At 43.6% G+C, this 12,932-nt stretch overlaps 1 protein-coding gene across 5 annotated transcripts in view; it reads left to right on the top strand.

Moving 5' to 3' along the window:
• GTF2I (general transcription factor IIi) overlaps positions 1–12,932 on the top strand; it is a 107,763-nt gene that overhangs the window by 83,527 nt on the left and 11,304 nt on the right. For all 5 annotated transcript variants that reach the window (XM_021700578.2, XM_021700576.2, XM_021700577.2 and 2 more), the window contains 6 exons: positions 37–220; positions 1,608–1,666; positions 4,530–4,601; positions 5,640–5,823; positions 6,474–6,532; positions 6,901–6,975. In XM_021700578.2, the coding sequence (XP_021556253.1) occupies positions 37–220; positions 1,608–1,666; positions 4,530–4,601; positions 5,640–5,823; positions 6,474–6,532; positions 6,901–6,975 (633 nt within the window). The remainder of the gene's footprint in view (positions 1–36; positions 221–1,607; positions 1,667–4,529; positions 4,602–5,639; positions 5,824–6,473; positions 6,533–6,900; positions 6,976–12,932) is intronic.

Raw genomic sequence — 12,932 nt, 5'->3', positions numbered from 1 at the left:
AAGGTTAACCTCCTGAATTGCTTTTCCTTTGTAAAGCTGAAGCCTTGGGGAGCACGGAGGCCAAGGCTGTACCTTACCAGAAATTTGAGGCACATCCTAATGACCTCTATGTGGAAGGACTACCTGAAAACATTCCTTTTAGAAGTCCCTCGTGGTATGGCATCCCAAGGCTGGAGAAGATCATACAAGTGGGCAATCGAATTAAATTTGTTATTAAAAGGTAAGATTATAAAATCTCCAGAAACAAATGTAATGCTTTCCTTAATAGAGATTAATTTCATGCAAGTGGGTCTTTTGTTCCCCTCTCCATTGGACTTACTCTCCATATTTATTTTATTTTTATTTATTTATTTATTTTTTTTATTTTTTAAAGATTTTATTTATTTTATTTGAGAGAGAGAGAGAATGAGAGACAGAGAGCATGAGAGGGAGGAGGGTCAGAGGGAGAAGCAGACTGCCCGCCGAGCAGGGAGCCCGATGCGAGACTCGATCCCGGGACTCCAGGATCATGACCTGAGCCGAAGGCAGTCGCTTAACCAACTGAGCCACCCAGGCGCCCTACTCTCCATATTTAAAATTAAGTTGTATTACAGTTAGGTTCATTTATTGAACGAATATTTATTTAGTATCAGGTACCAGATAGACAGAACTGGGTCCAAGAGGAACCCTGTCTTGGGAGACTTATTGTAGAGATAAATGCAGTAAGGTGTTACTGGGTGCTTTGAGGGAGAAGGTGAGGGTGGCAGGTAGATGGGTCAGCTGTGCATAGAGTAGTGGAAAGGGGCTTCAAATACAGGGAATAGTAAAAGTAGAGGAAGGGGTCACATAACTGCACCATTCTGTGTGGAAGGAGTGATGCCCCGTGGGTATGGGAAGCCAGGCAGATATGGGCATGTGGAGGAAGGCCTTTGGTCCTGTACTATCAGTGGAGTAATTAAAAGGTTTTAAAGCCAGTTCCTTTTAAAAGAGTTTAGAGGGATGCCTGGCTGGCTCAGTCGGTATGGCTTGCAACTCTTGATTTCGGGTTTGCAAGTTCAAGCCCCACGTTGGGCGTAGAGCTTACTTTAAAAAAAATTATAATCATTTGGATTTGCATTTTAAAAGGATTCTTCTGGCTTGAGTTTGAAGGATAGTGGTGATTTGGGGGCAGGGAGAAAGTGCAGAAGGTCTGGCTTTAATATAGAAGGGTGCGGAAGGGGTAGAATGTGTAGCTCTGGCTTATTCACTGGGGCTTGTGTGTTTGTGTGGTCACTGGGTCTCATTGTGTAAGGGAGAGAGGGATCTTTTTAGGACAACACAGCTAGATATTTCTGACTGTATTGTGGTGGAGCTCATCTGAGGTTTTAGAAACAGTTGAACTGTTGCGGGTGAAACGACTATTTTGCACGGTTGAGCTTCAAATGCCTTTGAGGACATATAGGTCCGAACTGGAATCTGTGAAAATTGCTATTTTCAAAATAATCGAGTCCTCCAACTGATTTTTCCCCCCCACTGGAAATGAGGTTGGAATGAACCATAGTGGCACTCACTGACAGTTCACAGCTGTGTGGGGAAGGCCCCAGGCGTTCCTGCATGCTCTGTTACTCACCTCCCCTGTGTTTTCACAGACCGGAGCTTCTGACTCACAGTACTACTGAAGTCACTCAGCCAAGAACGAACACACCAGGTAAGATGGTTGTGAATTCCTTTTTAAAAGCTCAGATCAGTGTTTTTAAGGAATTTGACAATCTTTTAAAGTGATGGAGCTCATCTCTTCTCCCTTTCCCCCAAAAATCGTTTGTGGACGCTCAATACAGACCCTCCTTCATGTATCAGTACACACCCAGGTAGTTTTGGGAAAGCTCAGGCTTTGAATTTAGATCAGTGGTGTTGGGTAGAAATGTGTCATTTTTAATATTCTGGTAGCCAAATCTGTGTTTCAACCTGTAATCAAAATAAATACATGATGAGGTAAAACTGTTGCATATTGTACACTTCGAGTCCGACTCCCGTCAGTGAAGCACATTTCAAGTGTTTGGTTGCCACATGTGGCTCATGTGGCAGACCCACGCAGATTCAGGCCTTAATCTTTCTTCACAAGGCCCCTGTTCTCTTAATGACAAACACTGCAATTCCAGCAGCTGCGCTGACCTCAGAGCCCAATAGAACCTGGAGGTCTCAGTCTCGGTTGTGTGAATGAATGGTCTTATTTTCTTCATCTGGGCTATAAGTCTGCCTTTATTTCTTTGCCATCTTTTTGTTTACTGTGCATAGTGGCAGAAAAAGTGACCACAGCTTGCATATCTTCTACAGCGTTACAGACTTCTGTTGCCAAGGACTAGGGGGCGTTTCTGAATTCACACGGTTCGTTGTTCTTACAAATACTGCGGCAAAATGGTATACAAGATGTCTGTACTAAATACTGACCGTTCAGCAGAGGGTACCTGCGGGCAGCCGACGGAGGTCAGCCAGGATGCTGGAGAGATTGTAAAGTTGTTTGTTTGTAGTGGCATGCAAAATGGTTGAGAAACACCATACAAGGGACACCCAATTCTCCTCTGCCAGGAATCCTGCTGGGGAGATGGTGTGATCAGTGAGCATCAGAACCCACACAGCAACCTCCTCAGCATGCTTTTGAGTTAGGCAAAGAAACAGAGTATTGGTGACAAATGGAAGATTGGGGATGACATAGACTTTGCTGAGGGAAGTAATGGAAAGAGCAATATTCCTGAAGGTAGAACTGGGTTAACCTGGATGAGTGTGACTATGATAAAAGTCTCTGTTCAAGTCTTCATTTCTCAAGAGAGACAGCAAATTCCAGGTTGTGATTAATGTGATTGCTGGTTAATAATTCTGATAGTGACTGCAAACGTGAGAATGGTAAAGCTGTGCCCAGCACCGTAGGTTGAGGGCTCCCGTTGTCAGCTGTACTTGATCTCTTGTCCTCTAACATAGATACTTGAAAAGCCTGTCCTCAAAAGAAAAGTCTCAGTGCTCTGAATCATTAACGATACTTAGCCTTCCACCATTCGTAGGAGACCTTGGCAAGAATTAAAGTCGTCATTCTTCATTCCAGCAAAAATGTTCATCTGGTCTGCCAGTAAACCAGGCATCCGTTTTTTGCTGGGCCAATTCAAGTCAGACTGCGTGACAAGAGTTAGTCACGCCATTAGAAAGGTCTGCTTAATTCTTGGCGTGACATATGAGATTTGATAAAAGATGTATGCTTAAACACACTGGGGGGGCACTTAGCCCTCAATTTTGTAACAGATACACATGTGTCACCTGTGAGAAATTCCTGGAGTTAACCAGATGATTGAGCTTTGAAGGGGCAGGACAGGGAGGGTTACTTGCTTCCCGGGAGGAGTAGTGCAGAGATCTTTACCCCCAGAGGAGGTGTAGGGTGAGGCAGAAACTGGACAAGTGAACAGAAGCTCTTGACCTTGGAGAAGAAGAGTCGCGATGTTTTTTAGCAATGGTTTTTGGTTTGTACCAGACTTCTTCCTCTGGCTGAACGGTTGAGCCACACCATATGAAACCCTTGAGATGGTAGGTTTTCTTTTAAAGTAAGAGTTTTAAAGTACTTCTACAGTAAAAGTAAAGTGTATTACGAGATTTTCCCAGGCCACTGACCTTTAGCATTATTTCCAGAACTTTCCCAGCATTTCCCACTGCCTCTGTCCACAGACACAGATGACTTCCACCCTGAATGCGATCCCTGTGCTCTACCCTACCCTCTTTCTTGCTCTCTCTTTCTCTCTCTTGCTTACTCTCTCGTCTCCTCTCTTTGTCCAGCCCCTCCCATCATCACCCTCCATTGCTTCTCTCTATCCACAGCTCCACCAAACAAGCCCTGAGTGTCTGTTAAGCAAGTGACATCCTACGTGTCTTCTGCAATGGCTTATTTTCCCTTTATTTACAAGGGGATGGTTGTTGTCTTGTGAATAAGGGGAAGGAAATAAGCCAGAATATAGATGAGAGGAGTGTCAAGTCACATCTCCATAATCCCTTTAGTATGTATCTCTCCCATGTGTTTCTGCAAATACTGAAATTTCGCTTTCTGTGCATTTCTAGCCACACATCGGTTTGATAAGACAAGGAATGCCTGTACAGAAAGCTGATACAATCAAAGCTGTTCTGTGAAGGCGTGGGGTGCCCGGGCCCTTGCACGGCTGTTCCTCCCTGCCCTGACAGGATCCTGTGGTGCTCCTCCAAGGAAGAGCCCTCGAAAACCACTCATTTAGAGCATTCTTAGGAACAAGTTCTTTATTTACAGTGTGAACTGAAATTTGAATTCTGTCTTCCTGAAGTTCTCATGTTTGACAGGTGCAGGGAATCCTTCTTTTCCTTAAGACCCAGAGGTTTTGTTTCTAAACAAAATCAAATTCAGAGCATCACTGGACTGTACACCCGAAACTGATACAGTGTTGTGTGTCAGATGGATCTGATTCTTCTAAAAAAGAACATAACCAGGAAGAACAACATCCAGCCTAATTTTGTGACAGCACCAAGAAGGAACGTTGTTAGTTACATTTATTTTTGCTTTCTAGTCAAAGAAGACTGGAATGTCAGAATTACCAAGCTACGGAAGCAAGTGGAAGAGATTTTTAATTTGAAATTCGGTAAGTAAAACCCAGTGATTATGTCTTAGTTTAGAAACCTAAATGAAAGGCAGCATTCTGAATGAATTATAGCAGTTCAGGACCTACGGAAGGAAGGTCCCAGAAACTGGGTTTTCATTTATTTCTGCTACTAAATTCGCTACCTAACCTGAGCAAGTTACTTTATTTCTCTCAGATTAGATTTTCTGGTATGTCCAAATGGGAGAGGAAGGGAGGAGTTGGGGGAAGGCCCAATCCCACTGTCTGCACTTCGAATCTGGCTAACACCGCACGTACAGCAAATAGGTTTCATCATTTGTTTCAACATAGATTTGTTGACAGCGGTTTCCTGGAGCGCTGTCTTGAGGAGGATTCTGAGGAGATTGATTCAGCAAGAGTGTTTCAGTTGATTGGGTGTGTCTGTCATGGAAAAGGAAGTAAGGAGTGGGAGGGATAGCAGTACCCCCGGGGCCTTCCCATCCATCATTATTAAAAGGTGTTAATGTTTTGTGTCCCGGATGGAATCTTCCATCTCTGCCTCTGCTCTCTCTAACTTGATGAGTTCCGCTTAGGTGCACCATATGCAGTTTGTATCTATCAACAGCAGACTTGTCTCTGTCAGTGTGCCGTGGCCCATAGTTCATTTCTGCCCAGAGCACAGAGATCATTTTGACTAATAATGGAACTATCCTTTTGATTTGTTAAAGTGTTAAAATGTTCTTTTTTCAAAATACTTATTTTTTAGGCCCATTCTTCAGTTTTGCACAATATACTACGCAAAATGCTTCCAATAATGGAGTGGGAGACTCCCCTTAAAAAAAAATACTGAGTGGAGATTGCTAGATGGTAGGGAGTCTTTGCATAACACATTTGAGAATGCCCGGACGTTAGCGCGACTTACTGTGGTGATCCTTTTGCAGTTTGTACAAATACCAAATCATTATGCCTGAAACTAATGTAATGTTTTATGTCAGCTATACCTTGATAAAATGAAAAATTTTTAAAAAAGAATGTCCATAACATTTTACCTTCCATACATTATGTTCTCTTAACTTGCAGCTCAAGCTCTTGGACTCACAGAGGCAGTAAAAGTTCCATACCCCGTGTTTGAATCAAACCCCGAGTTCCTTTATGTAGAAGGCTTGCCAGAAGGAATTCCCTTCCGCAGCCCTACCTGGTTTGGAATCCCACGACTTGAAAGGATTGTCCGTGGGAGTAATAAAATCAAGTTTGTTGTTAAAAAGTAAGTTCAATTTGCCCATATAGTCATTTTTGGAATCAGAACAGTAAAGTTCTATTTCCATTTGAAGTTTTTCCTAGCTGCGGGCGACGGCTAAGGCTTTGTCGTCTGGATTGGAACGCGCAGCTCTGAGCTGCAGCCCTGGCCCGGGCCCCTGCCTTGGCTTATCCTTGAACCCGTGTAGATTTTCTTCTTCCGTACAAGGAGAAGGGGGACACCTGCCTCGCCGGGGTGGTGTTCGACTTGGTCACAGACACTGTGCTGACTCTTAGCATTCCTTAGTACTTGAATGGAGGATGAAGATGCGGATTTGTATCTGCTCCAGTGTTCCTGAGGCACTCGTGGGCAGCTGAGTTTCCGTGCTTGTGTGTCTTACTTACACGTCTGCAGGATTTCCACACTTGCGGAAATTAGTGTCCGTTAATTTTCATTTCACAGAAAAAGTCATTTACTCTTCACAAAATCACGTAGCAGATCATGGTGGGAGGGAAAAGTGAGGGTTGTTTTTGTCCATGATGACAGAATGCATTGTCACATTACAGAATGATGGCCTTTATAAAAAAAAAAAAAAGTCACTGGTCGTGATAATGTTTACTAGCTGTGAAGACCAGTAGTATGCTGGCTATTCTAATATTTCTTGGTTTTCTCTCTAGACCTGAACTAGTTATTTCCTACCTGCCTCCTGGAATGGCTAGTAAAATAAACACTAAAGGTAAGAGATCATACATACTCTGTTACACTTCCGTGCAGTAAAACATTCTTTTGACATTACCTAAATCACACTGAATCATGCGCTAGCGTCTATTGGGGGCTTTTGGTTTGTTTCTTTGCTTTTTATGTAATGGACTCCCCCCTCCCCTTTAAAAACATTTCATTGAAAATTTCCTGCTTGTCATCCTCCTTCATTCGTGTTTCCACAGTTTTGTGGAGACTCAGAGGATTACATTACCAGTTTACTTCTTCAGGTTTCTTTGCAAAGATCCAAACTATATGAATTTTAATAATCTGCTTTTATAAAGCATCCCCTTCTGGTCCCCCTCTCCCCCAATATGCAAAAGTGATCATGTGCTTACTTTATAGCCTTGCAGTCGCCCAAAAGACCACGGAGCCCTGGGAGTAATTCAAAAGTTCCTGAAATTGAGGTCACTGTGGAAGGTAAGGCCACTCTGGGGCAGGTTTCTGATGATTCTCCAGTTCACTAAGTATATCCACTAATTCTTCAGTTTACTGTTTGTTTTTATGCAAATGAATTTTTACAAAACCGGGCTTGCCCATGAAGAGAGCTACCTGTGATAAAGCTAAACTTCTGAATCGTTCTGATTGAAATTTTCACAATAGTCTACATGATGTTCCTAGAGCACATTGTAATCTTGCAAGAAGATCCCTAAAATGCTTTTATTGCCTGCAATAAAGTAAGGTTGCAGAGAGGAACATGTGGGATTCTTTTCTCTCCTTTTCTCCTTTTTTTTGAGTGGGGGGCACAGAGGGAGAGAGAGAATCCCAAGCAGGCTCCATGCCCAGTGTAGGGCTTGAACTCAGAATGCTGAGATCAAGATTTGGACGCTTGAACAACTGAGTCACCCAGGCATGTGCATGTGCACACGCACACACATGCACACACACGCACACACACACACCACACACCACACACACCACACACACCACACACACACACACCACACACACCACAGGCCCCTCCTCCCCCCGCCTTTTGGGCGTTGGTGAGGGAGGGAGAGAGAATCTGAGAATCTTAAGCAGACCATACCCAGTGCAGATCCGATGTGGAGCCTGATCCCACAACTCTGAGAATAGGCTTACTCTTCATCTCAGGGTCGTGAGTTCAAGTCCCATGTTGGGTGTGGAGCCTACTTAAAAAAATAAGTATAAATAAACTCTTAGTTATCAGCTAGATGTTAGGAAAATAGAGAAACGAAGGGTTCATGTAATATGTTAATGTGATTGGGTCTATAGAAGTAAGGTTACCAGGTAGAAATTAGAATTGTATTCTGTTGTAAACACCTGATTTTACAAAGAGGGAGATGCCTGTTTTTCTACATAAAAGAAATTCTGAAGGTAAGTTACCCTTTAGTAGCTCAAAAATTATGAGACTGCCTCTGGGTTTCCTCTTGTCCTTTCTTTCATGGATACAAAAAGACCAATTGAGCTCCAGGTTCAGATGTACATAGAAGGCAAGACATAGGGGAGATGGAGTACCAGACCTGCCTGGACCCATTGTCTACAGAAGCAGGAAGCATTCTAGAATTCCCTAGCAGATTGATTCTTAGGTCTCTTGGTTGGGCGGGGAGAATTTAAAACAAAATAATTCACAGGCTCTGGTGCTAACATTTTTGGATTTTCAAGTCTCGGGCTCCATCATTTGTCATTTAGGCAGATTACTGAAAATCTCTTCTTCAGTTAGTACATCTGTAAAACGGTAATACGAATGGTACTTAACTCATATGCTGTTTTTTAAATTGAGATATACTTCACATAAATTTCACCATTTTATTTTTTTTAATTCACTGCTTAAAATACACAATTCAGTATATGCATAAGGTTGTGCAACCGTCAGACCAGTCGAACTCCAGAACCTTTTCATCACCCAGGAAAAAGCCCCCATACATATAGCAGTTGCTCCCCATCTCCCCTTCCCTGCAGCCCCTGGGAACCACTCATATACTTTTTTGTCTCTGGATAAGCCTATTTTCTACATTTCATGTAAGTGGAAGGACAGTGGGTGATCCTTTGTGACTGGCTTCTTTCACTTGGCGGAATGTTTTCCAGGTTCATCTGTCTTGTAGCTTGTCCCAGTACTGCAGTCCTTCCCCTCTGTCCACTTTTTAAGATTTGTGGTTAAATATATATAACAAAGATGGACCCTTCTAATGGTCTACATTTTTTAAATGTACAGTTCTGTGCATTAAGTGCATTCACATTGTTATGCAACTGTCACGACCATCACCACCATCTGTCTCCTGAACATTGTCCTCTTCCCCTGTCAAAACTGCCCGGTCAACACTGAATCCCCTTCATTTAAGTAACTGCTACACCTTTCTCCACCACAGCTCCGTGTTCGACAGCAGCGCACCAAGTGTTTGAGTTTCTCCACATACTTGCCACCACTTTCTATTTTCTGTTTCTTATTTTTTAAGATTTAATTTATTTAAGAGAGCGAGCAAGCAAGCATGAGCAGGGGGAGCGGGAGGGGCAAAGAGAGAGGGAGAAGCAGATGCCCCGATCATGCTGGGGCTCAATCCCAGGACCCCGAGATCATGACCTGAGCCAAAGACGTTTAACCGACTGAGCCACCCAGGCACCCCTTCTGTTTCTTATTTTTTAGGTAATATCCATCCTAATAGGTGTCCATTTCTTTTTCTTGGTGCCTAATACCACATTGGGTAGATGTACCACATTTTGTTTATCCATTTATCAGATGGACATTGGGGATGTTTCTGGTTTGGGGTATTAAGAATAATGTTACAGGGCGCCTGGGTGGCTCAGTCGTTAAGCGTCTGCCCTCGGCTCAGGTCATGATCCCAGGGTCCTGGGATCGAGCCCCGCATCGGGCTCACTGCTCCGTGGGAAGCCTGCTTCTCCCTCTCCCACTCCCCCTGCTTGTGTTCCCTTTCTCGCTGTCTTTCTCTGTCAAATAAATAAATAAAATCTTAAAAACAAAAAAAATAATGTTACTATGAACATTTGCATAGAAGTTTTTGTATAGGGGCGCCTGGGTGGCTCAGTCAGTAAGCGTCTGCCTTCAGCTCAGGCCATGATCCCAGGACCCCGGGATCATGACCAGAGCCGAAGGGGGAGCCACCCAGGCACCCCATAAATAAAAAATCTTTAAAAAAGAAGATTTGGGGCGCCTGGGTGGCTCAGTCGTTAAGCGTCTGCCTTCGGCTCAGGTCATGATCCCAGGGTCCTGGGATTGGGCTCCGTGCTCGGTGGGAAGGCTGCTTCTCCCTCTCCCACTCCCCCCTGCTTGTGTTCCCACTCTCGCTGTGTTTCTGTCAAATAAATAAATAAAAAATCTTTAAAAAAAAATAAAGTTTTTGTATGGACATGAGTTTTTAATCTCCACTTATTTTTTGAGGGTTTGATTATTAAATACAAATAAATATTATCTAGAATGATCTCGTGTAAATGCTGATACTTTTCTTGCTTTGCAGTAGAATCAGCAAGGGAGACAAGATAGGAATGGGATGTTCTTTAGGTTGGGTAATAAACCCATTTATTATACATACCAGCTTAGAAACCCATTGTTTCGGGATACGTGGGTGGTTCATTTGGTTAAGCGTCTGCCTTCGGCTCTGGTCATGATCTCGGGGTCCTGGGATCGAGCCCCACATCAGGCTCCCTGCTCAGCGGGGAGCCTGCTTCTCCCTCTGCCTGCCGCTCACCCGCTTATGTGTGTCTCTCTCTCTCTCTCTGACAAATAATTAAAATCTTAAAAAAAAATGCCCATTGTTTCTAAATTGAAAGAAATACTATCCAAGGATTAGACCCTCACTTCGCACACTATACTTTTGGTTTCTAATTCAAAAGGAGAGGACTAAGGTCGGTGATGGCTTGGTGATAAAATGCTTTTGACCTTCAGATTAACAGAGAATAGGTTTTTTTTTGTTTTTAAAGATTTTATTTATTTGAGAGAGAGAGAATGAGAGACAGAGAGCATGAGAGGGAGGAGGGTCAGAGGGAGAAGCAGACTCCCTGCCGAGCAGGGAGCCTGATGCCGGACTCGATCCCGGGACTCCAGGATCATGACCTGAGCCGAAGGCAGCCGCCTAACCAACTGAGCCACCCAGGCGCCCGAGAATAGGTTTATATTACGTTCCCCATGCCATAGAGGTCCTTGTCCCACGATAACTTTCTATTGCTTCACCAAGTCTATAAATGGACTCTGAATTTAAGTAATATTCGTTAAAATACCATAAAGTAGTCATTAGTATTTTAAGGTGATATATGTAGTAAAAGCTGTGTCCATGTCCAGGAACTTTTTGGCAGTTTAGTGGTGGGGGGAGGTATTTTGCTTGCACCATACTAATACTCTGTTTCAAATGATACGTCATGCTTGTTTGGAATTGTTTTACTTTAAAAAATAAATGTACATAATTTATACACACACAGTAAAACGTACCCATTGCGGTTGTGGGGTTTGAGTTTTGGAAAATGTTGGTGCCACCACTTTAGTCAATTTTTGAAACATCTCTATCACCCTGCCCTGCTCCCCGCAGGCCACAGCAGCCGGGCCCACGGGCAACCCCAGTCTGCCTTTTTTTTTTTTTTTTTTTTAAGATTTTATTTATTTATTTGACAGGCAGAGATAGCGAGAGAAGGAACACAAGCAGGGGGAGTGGCAGAGGGAGAAGCAGGCTTCCCGAGGAACAGGGAGCCCGATGTGGGGCTCCATCCCAGGACCCTGGGATCATGACCTGAGCCGAAGGCAGATGCCCAACGACCGAGCCACCCAGCGCTCTCCACCCCCCACCCGGTCTGCTTTTTCGTCACCACGGAATGCTTTTGCCTGTTCTGGAATTTCATATAAATGGAATCCTACTGGCTCTACTCTTTATGGCTTGCTTCTTTTTCTCAGCATAATGCTTTCTGATTTAACACTCGTGGCATATTTCAGTATCCCCTTTTTATTGTGGAGTGTTCCTCCATGGTGTGGCTTCACCACATTTTGTTTATACATTTGTCAGTGGACATTTGGGTTTGTTTCCAGCCTTGTCTAAAAACGATCCTGCGAACATTTGTGTACAAAGTGCAGCATATGTTCTCCTCTTGAGGAGGTATTTAGAAGCACAGTCGTGGAACTGTTCACGTTCTGCGAGACTGCCGAACAGTCTTCCGAAGTGGTTTTGTCATTTTACACTCCTGCCAGCAGTGGATGCCTTCCAGTTGCCCCCCATCCTCCCCGTCCTCAGCATTTGTCATTGTTTTAAATTTAGCTTTTCCAGTGGGTGCGTGGTGCTATTTCACTTAACTGTAAACCCGAATGCTGCTTTATTAATGTAGACTAAGAACTAGATAGTCAGGTCCATTCTGTCTGCTGCTCCCAAGTTCCTTCCCATCTCAGCCTGTTATCGAAGGCTTGCCTCATGAGTACGGAGCCTAAGCAGAGGTGTGAGCTGGCTTAGTAACCCTGTGCAGGGCTCTGGTGATGGGCTGGACTGATTGCCTCTTCCCGGTTGTACCCGCCAGCTAGCCCAGGCTGCTAGTTTGCTTTCCTCACTATGCCATCTTAAGAAAGCTGTTGTTTTATTCAGGAGTTTTCAAATAATTAAAGAGTAGAATGTTGGTTCTTGACATTTATTTCATTTGTTTAAGATTTTATGTATTTGTTTTAGAGAAAGAGCACGCGCGCGCTTGAGTGGGGGGAGGTGCAGAGGGAGGAGGACAAGCAGACCGCGGGCTGAGCACGAGCCAGATGCAGGGCTCTGTCCTAGGACCCTGAGATCATGACCTGAGCCGAAATCAAGATCAGACGCTTAACCGACTGAGCCACCCAGGCGCCCTGAAAGCCCAGAGTCTACAGATACTCTGCAAATTGGGAAATTTGGAGTTGGAAGATGTATCTTTAGAATGTTGGTTATTTTCTAAAGAAATCTGAGGAACCTTAATTTCTTTTTATTTTCCTATTATTTTGGCTCTTTTGTTTTTAAAGATTGCTGGCTGGCTTCAGATTTAAATAAACTCACTATTTAAGCATTAGGTGACCTCTACATAAAGAAGAGTCAGGTCCTGGTTTTATAAGAATAACTTAAAACTAATAGTCCTTTTCATTCAATGGAAAAACAACCAGTTTCCTACAACACTGTTTCTAATTTGTACTAAATTCAAAGGAAGGATGTGTCCAGAGTCAGCTAGAGAATCCAAAGGAAGGCTTCAGAGTGGGGATAGTACCTGAAGTTGGATTATGTTCATGGGTTGAAAGAAAAACGCATAAGCAAACATAGCTACCCCAAAATTAGATGGCTCCAAAAGGGCGCGTTGAAGCATTAAGTGAGTTGAAAATTCGTCAGATCTTCCAGAAAGCTAATTCTGTTTGGGACGAAAATGGCCGAACGTAGGGACGGAAGCAGAAAAATGGATGGAGGCTGTAAGCAGGG

This window comes from Neomonachus schauinslandi, chromosome 5, assembly GCF_002201575.2.
Source record: "Neomonachus schauinslandi chromosome 5, ASM220157v2, whole genome shotgun sequence".
Lineage (NCBI taxonomy): Eukaryota > Metazoa > Chordata > Mammalia > Carnivora > Phocidae > Neomonachus > Neomonachus schauinslandi.
The sequence above is the reverse complement of the archived record's forward strand: the minus strand, read 5'-3'. Positions and strand labels throughout refer to the sequence as shown.